General features: G+C 36.6%; 1 protein-coding gene across 1 annotated transcript in view; it reads right to left on the bottom strand.

Moving 5' to 3' along the window:
• Positions 1–8,467, bottom strand: part of mapk8ip2 (mitogen-activated protein kinase 8 interacting protein 2) — a 42,056-nt gene that overhangs the window by 18,321 nt on the left and 15,268 nt on the right. Inside the window, 1 exon segment of the mRNA XM_016527521.1 lies at positions 6,337–6,442. Coding sequence (XP_016383007.1) covers positions 6,337–6,442 — 106 coding nt within the window.

The raw sequence follows: 8,467 nt of genomic DNA, 5'->3' as shown, positions 1-8,467 counted from the left end.
AAAAAAAAAAAAACTTGCAGTTTTTTTTTTAATATAAAACACATTTTCACTGCTGTTTACACGACTAAAAATACAAATTTAACAAACAAATGTAATATTTTTAAATATTTCATTCTCATTATTCATTAATTAATTATACTGGGTTTTAGTTTTTTTCTAGAGTATAATCCATTCGATGGTGTGTTTGATGAATTCACTTCACAAAATGTATCTTGCGAAGTAAAACGCACAGACTGCAAATAAATTTTTTAGTAACCAAATAATATACACATTCTTTCTATGAGGGCTGCTCTTCACTAAATAAAATGATTTAATAAATACTTGTTTACAATAAGCATATATTCGTGCGTACACAGCTAGGACAAAGTTTGAGGGCGCACACGTAATATCTGAGGGAGCGCAGAGCCATGATCTCTATATAGGAGAGCAAGCCCGCTGCAAACCGAGAGTTTCGTGCTGGCACCCTCTCGTATTACAATAATGCACTCTTGACATTTGTCATTAAAATAACGGCAAAAACTGCCTCAAATGAACTATGAAAAGGAGAATAAAGTCGTACAAGCTGCAATCCATTTCTTATTGTTTAAAATTAACAAAGACTATCTTTTTTCGTGGGTGCTCGAGCCCCTGAGAAATGATCGGCGCCTATGGTTGGAATAATTTATGTATGTATGTATGTACGAATGTGTTTGTGTTTGAGCTCACCATTCTTACTGTCATTGCCTAAATTCCAGACAATTATGTTGTTTGGCAATAAATAAATAAATAAATAAATAAATAAAAATAAAGGAATATTTTAGATTTAAAAAATACTAATAATTTTAAGTGCATTACTTAAAGTGGATGGACTGTGGATGGACTGGACAAAGCTGAGAGGATCATGTCTTATATGATTGGGAAGGGCAGATGGTGATCGATGCTAAAGCTCCTCAGGTTACAGCGCCCTTCCAGGAAAACAAGTCAATGCACTTACATAAGCCTAACGTCTAGTATTCACCTCAATTAAGAACCCACACACGAGTTAAAATTCTGTTTGTTGCCTGGCAAATGTGTGTGGGTGATGTCATTAAAAGTCTCACACTGCATTAGATTCACAACCAGCTGGCACTGCAGGGACCTGAATCTATACGCCATCTCTCTAACCAAATCAATACCCCTAACTAGCAGCAGTCAAACACACTATGACTGATAACCACACTTAGGAGAGAGACATACATGCTGTAATGCTGTATTGACGTAGTTCTAGCTGTCCGGCATGAGTTAGTGTATAAATGCTCTGTTGAAACTCTATCGTTCTGATATTTCCAAGGACGAGGCCTCACCCCTGACCAGCACTGATTTTACATCCCTGCTCAGAGACGGAGTCAGCATTACACCAGCAAAAAGTGTTCTGCTGAGCCAGCCGAACTCACACAGAAGTCATGAATGAATGCAGTGCTCTCGATGCTGACCGCATAGGCAGAGCAAGAGAGAGATGAAGAGGAAAAAATAAAAGATGCAGTGTTAGAAGGTAAAGGAAACACCATAAGATTGTCAACAGAGAGAAAAGATAAGCTTAAAGAGCACACATACACTCAAACACGTACAGCACACACACACATAAGCTGTATACTGCAGTAAATGCAGGAAAGAGGTGGGGCCAGTGATGTCTCAGACAAGTATCTATACTAATGCAGAGACAGTAACTACAGCACAGCACTGCATAATTGAGGGCTCTTGAATAATTCATAAGACAACCTATTCATCAGTTAATCAGTGTTGCCTGATTTATTATAGTTAACAAAAAAAAAAAAAATTTTTTCCAGCTAATCATATTTAGTTTACTTTAAATTAGACCTAAAACAAAACATATATTATAGTATATTATTATGAATCTTAATAGGGAAGACCACGGGTAGTTTTTACAATTTTTTACACATTTCTTTTACCCCAATAAATATTTCTGAAGGTAAGCTTATGTTTATTTATTTATTTTTTATTTATTCATAGAAGTCTCATATATTAATATTTAATGCTCTTAAAAACAATTATTTATTGTAGAAAAATGAATTAAAATATAAAATGTTCAGTTAAAATCTACTTTCATTATACAGTTCATTATCCAAACTCTTGTCTGAATGTATGTCAGATTTTACTCAAAACCTGAGATATAGTTCTTGAGACAACTTTCCCATGTAACTATTCCTTGTCAACCCTATATATGCAACCCTATAAGATTCCAATTATAAAATAATAAATACCCCCCAAAAAAATTCCAATAAAACAAATGAAAAAAAGGTCCAATAATAAAATACTGTGAAAACAGAAATAACGGTCAATACAGTGTTAGCAGGAATCGCCCACCTACACATGCACTGTTTTCTGCTCCACCCTCTGAGCTGATGACATCCTCTGGGGTTCTGAGCCACAGTACCGCTCAGTTTAACAGATTGCAATGTGATGAAATGTTACCAGCTAATTATTTCCACTGTATACATGAGTAAGAAAGCCGATGTGTAAGAAATGCACAAACAAATGTACATAGAACAACAAACACGTACTGAGTTTTCACACACACACACACACTCTCTCTCTCACACACACACAAAGAGTGAAAACATCTCACCCTCTTGTCTTTGATCTCTCATTATGAGCAGTTCGGACAGACACTAAGATGACACATCTCATGCTGCTTAGCTAATCCCTCTCTCTCTCTCTCTCTCTCTCTCTCTCACAAACACACACACAGAGTCATCAAACACTATAAAACAGCATTTTAAGGACAAAAACCTGACGAATGTCTTCAAACATCTGAACAATGTCGTGAGGTTTGGTAAGTATAAGCGGAACAATTGACAAATGTTCTAAGGTGTGAAATTATTTTCAGGGAAACGCATGGCAAAAGTAGTTCCAGGCAGGTTTTGACCGCATTACATGTCCATTTCACTTTGCCAAATGATTTCAGTTATTTCAAATGTCCTTACGGCTTACAACAGAAAAAGAACCAAAGCCAACAACGAAACTGACCAAGCAAATAAATATAGTAAACAACAAGATAAAACGACAAATTATTCCATCAATCAAAACTGACCATATTTAATTAGTGTGAACACATTATTAGTGCCTGCAATTCTATGTATGAATGAATGTATGAATCTCCAAGTCAGAAATAACTTGCAGTCTTTTCATCTTAATCTTAAAGGGGTCCTATTATGCTTTTTCACTTTTTTAAATCACAACACATTTTGTTTTTCGGAAGGACGGACCTTCATCAAAGGTCGATGAATCAAGCCGTTTGTGCCAGGCTGAGGAGAAAGGTATTGTAATAATGTAAATTATGTGAAAAATAATGCGTTTTTCGAACCACCAAGCATGAGAGCATGTTCTAGTACACCCCCAAAACAAAATCAAGACTTTGTAAAAGAGCATAATAGGACCCCTTTAACAAGGGGTGCACAGCTGGGGAACAAATAATGGACAATAATATAAAAAATTTTATCATAAGAATGAACAAATTCATGAAGATCCTAATCACATTCATAGTGTGCTCTTTTGAAACCAATATCAAGCACTTTTTTAATAATAAAATTAATTTTTTTCATCAAAACTTTTTCTACTCTTAAATTCCTTTTCTTTTCTTTTCTGCTGATGTAGTTAAGGCTGCAAAGGTGAGAAGCAGTGCCCTATATGATTTTAAGATACATATTCTGTTTCATGAAGAAATATGTCAGATTACGTAAGTTAAATGTGTTGTGATTGCCATTTCATGTTGTTTTTCCAATACTGCACCCTACTGTGCTTAGTCACCGTTCATCAACAGCATACTGTAACATGCAAAACCTCAGAAACCCAAATCTGTTAAATGTACTCTGAGAGCTGGAGCTCTGTGTGACAGAATGAATAATCCATGAAGAAAGTGAGAGAGAGTGTGAGAAAGCTGGAGAGAGGGAGTGAGAGTGTTTGGAATGATGGAATTGTTGGCTGGAAATGATCTGTACAAGAATCATTCTAGAAATATTAATGTCAAAATGTCACAATCGTTCCTTACTGGCACAATGCATGCCGCCACAAACAGCCAAAATGTATTTATCTATATTTTACAGCATGTGTGTAGGTGTGTTTTTGTCATGAGATGTGTGATATGGAATGTCAAAAACTTCAGATTCAAGCTGCAAAAGAAAAATTACACAAATATGAACACCTACTACTATACTAAGTTGTGGGCTCTCTGAAAGATCTAACAGAAATCACACAAATAAAAATAATGTTTTCAAATAAGGCATTAAAAGAAAAATGGATAAAACAAAAATCTGAGAAACTGATTTTTTAAGAGAGAAGCAGATGAGCGGTCATCACTAGAGAGGCGAGTCTGATATATAGTATCTCTTCCTTTGAAACTGCAGGACTTTAATCTGTTACCAGAGAGGTAGAAGAACACCATATTTTGAGATTTTACAAATATTTTTTCTTTCTAAAAAGATCAGTTATGCAGCTAGTGAAAGCTCACTGAGCTTTGTCAAATAGTAGTCAAATAATGTCAAATAGTATAAATGTACAAATATCCTTTCTATCCCAGTTACGTCAGGAACACATCCGCATGGTAGAAAATCGGCATTACAATCAGTTCACAAATATAAGCTCCGCCTCCTTAGTTACTGTTGCAAACCTGTCAAACATTCCTAGCAATTGCATACAGTCACCAAAAAAGGCTACAGTATGCCATGGAAGGCTATATGAAAAGTGAAATTGGACAAATTAGATTTTTGATTCAGATTTAAAGCAAAAACTTAGAGATAACAAATAAGAAAATAAAAAAAAAATAAAAAAAACATTTCTTTTTGTTTTTACAAATTATGTAAAAGGGTTAAACATGAATTACTATTTATTTATTTTTGATACATTTCTTTAACTGTTGAAATGAAAAACACAATCAGAAGAGTCAAAAGGATATTTCATTTTTTCTCCAGGAGTTTATAAATCATATAAAAATGTGTATCACTAGAGATGACACCTCAAAACAATACTAATATGAAGTTAATACAACCAATGCAATCTAAAAAGTATTTCCAAACCTTCAACTATTGTTCATAAACATCTTGAAGGTTTCTTATGTAACTGTTCTTAGTGGCACATTGGAGGCACAGAGGATGTCTTCTGTGATTTCGTAGTCTCTAGTTGCATAGACAAGGGACAGGCCCTTCAAACACGTTGCAGTGTTGCTTCCACGTGACACAATCCTGTGGGACAGGCGTTTGTGTGTGTATGTGTGTGCTGAATTAGAGCCGCTAACTGTGTCAAAAAAAGAAAAACCGTAGCCTGACACACTGGATGGACTCTGCCGCCCACTTTGAGATCAACCAACCAATCAATAAATGACCAGCCTATGGACTGTCCAATCACCATCCAGAACCAACTAATCAGTCTGCCTACATACTGAACAATCTGAGGTCACTGCATGCTATGATGCCCACAGACTGCAAATGTGTGGATCGAATCACTGCATTTAAATCAATTTGAAACACCAAAGGTACGTGAGGTGTTATAATCGAAACAATACATGAACGTTTGAATATTTTGCAGAGAACACAAGCAGAAAAAATTTAGGAGCAGGGTGAGGAAGAGGAAGTGGTTTTGTTGTAATAGGACTGAGGTGCAGAAAGCTGAGAAGAGTTCTGCATAGCAGCAAACTTCACTGGGTCACCAGCCCTTCTACTGCAGCCATGGCACACCGCCCCCGCAATAAAACATTTACAATCCCTCAATGCAGCCAGCACACACACATAGTATCAAATATAAATATTTCCACAATCACACTCCTACATTTGGGTGTTTTACAGTAGTTCAATATAAATTAATGTTTTCGTTCCATTGGATGTTAACATTCAGAATTCAACTGAGAATGTTTTTTTAAAGGTAAATCCTGAATTTGAGTTGACGTAGCAAACAGGACACAGAATTGCATCAAAAATCTGAATGTAAGGGATTAGAATTGAGTATGGAAGTAGAACTGATTCAAAGGAATTGAAATTCAGAGAAATTCATATAACTGCAATTTTTCAATAGAGAAGTAAAGTCTGTTAAAGCAGACTTTGAATCTTGGCTTTTTGGAAAACATTTAAAAAGTGTTCAAATTGAAGGTTTATAGGCATTACTGGCAGATGGATGGAAGGGTGGATGGATGGACAGATAGACTGAGAGACAGACAGACAAATAGACAATAACGACAGAGAGACAGATGGAGCGACATTGATAGATAGATAGATAGATAGATAGATAGATAAAAAACATAAAACAAAACAAAATTAAATAGACAAAAAACAAAATAAAATAAAATCATGCATCGTAAAAGGTTGATACCTTTTCGTAAGGGTCAGAGTCGTAGTTGAGGCCTATGCCACAATCATCTGTGATTTCAGACAAATCTTCATCATCAAACTCCTCCAGACTGATGTCATGAGCCGGCCTGCAAACAGAAACAAAATAATGAACACACCAGGTCTCCCATTATTTGAAATACTCATAAATAAAATCGTGATTTTCTTTAAATGTACTGAAATCAGCAGGTTTGTGTGAGGGTTAGGAAATATCATCACCTCTGTGTGAAAACCATAGCATCTATGAGATGTGCTTGCTAATATAAGTGTGTGTGTGTGTGTGTGTGAGTCTGATCTGAAATATGAGCTGCCAAGACATATCAGCTGATTCCACACACACACACAACCTAAGCAATCCACAAGGTCACTCAGATTAGCGCTCTCTTTCATATGCACACACACACTCACGCACAAACACATACACAGAAGCACAACACCAGCTAAGACATGGCCACCACACCTTTAAACAACATCATTTCTCTTCCACCATCCCCGTTCATTATTGATAAGTGGGTTAGCATGCTGCTAAATAAGGCCAGCCTCTGTTTTGCCTTATTTGGCTCTGCTTTGGCTCAGCAAAATGCATTAACCCGGATTCTGGTGTATGCTAGCTGCTAACGCAGGGACGATTTCATCTCAGTTGAGCTCCACTCAGCTGACAGCAGTGCTGCAATGCAGCTTTTCACAGTCAGAGCGCCACAATCACACAGATCTGTAATGTATGGAGGATCCAAGACAGAACAAGAGAAAGAGGGAGGAGAAGAGAGACTTGTTTACTGGGTGCCCTTGTCTGAAAATATTGATATTTTTTAATATATCTCTGGAATCAGAAGCAGAAGGCCCTGTTGTAATGCTTTAATTAGTAAGTGATACAGCTATTAATCTAATAATATTGCTACAGAAAGAACTTAAATAGTTAACAGAGGATGAAAACTATGACATAGGATGATACGCATTACATAAAGGTTAGCTCCGGCTGTAAAATCTCATTGGATGTGCCACTTTCACAGCTGTTGCAAAAAATTCAATATATCTGTGACTGTCAGTGTAATTCTAAAAATTATGCAGGATAAATAAATAAATACATTCTGATCCCGTGTATAAGGCTGTTTCAATTTGTAAACCAATATCATATGCACATCATAAAAACAGCTTCATGTGGGCAAACATGATTTATAATGTGACAAAATACTTCCTGAATGCAGCTTTTGCTCATTTGTGTTGTTTTGGTCTTTAATGTATTCTGTGATCATCTATGCTGGCACTCAAATCCTTTTTACTCACAAGACTCATTTAAGTGAATCAAATTCATCAATAATGAGTCATTTTGTTAAAGGTTTATTTCAATGTTCATGCTATTCCCGGTTATTGTGCCACAGGTCAAAACTGCTGAACTCATGACTAACTATTCTGACAAAGGTTACCAACCCTCTTCTAAGAACCACAAATAATTTCATCAATAAAGTATACCTACAAAACAAATGCTAAACCATGAATTAATCTGCATTTAACATGAAGCCTTAAGCACTACAAACTAGGCATGGGACGATAACCGGTTTCAAGGTATATCGCGGTTTGGAAAAGTCACGGTTTTACCGTTCCTGCGGTATGCGCAGTTTTTTTACATGTCGTCAAAAACGGAAAGTGCAGGACTCCCTCAGTTGTGTGCAGTGAAGAGCATGACGAGTCACACGACCCCTCCCCCTCCGATTGGTGCGAGCGGTCAGAGTCACCTGTGTGTAGGATGGCCGAAGGAGATGAATCCCTGGAACATTTTCCCCCGTCGAAAAAGACGAAGTCTGCCGATCGGGAATTTTTCGGGTAACGTAATAAACATGGTAACCATGTTCCGTACACAACGATGTTTCGTATTAACAGAGCGGGCAATAGCAGACTAAAGTACTAAGTTTCTGCAATTTAGTACAATAATTACATTTAGCGGGTATCACGTCTATACTTTTAAGCATCCTGCCATTGTTTACATCTGTTCAAAATCACGACATTTAAAAAACAAACAAACTGCTGGCTCTCAGGTGTCTTTGCCACTGTTTGAGTGTTGTACGGAGAAAGGCCGTGTGTGTGTGTGTGTGTGTGTGTGTGTGTGTGTGTAACAC

This window comes from Sinocyclocheilus rhinocerous, unplaced genomic scaffold, assembly GCF_001515625.1.
Source record: "Sinocyclocheilus rhinocerous isolate Xijiao unplaced genomic scaffold, SAMN03320098_v1.1 scaffold2646, whole genome shotgun sequence".
NCBI lineage: Eukaryota > Metazoa > Chordata > Actinopteri > Cypriniformes > Cyprinidae > Sinocyclocheilus > Sinocyclocheilus rhinocerous.
Note: the sequence above shows the minus strand (reverse complement) of the source record. Positions and strands in the feature narration are given on the sequence as shown.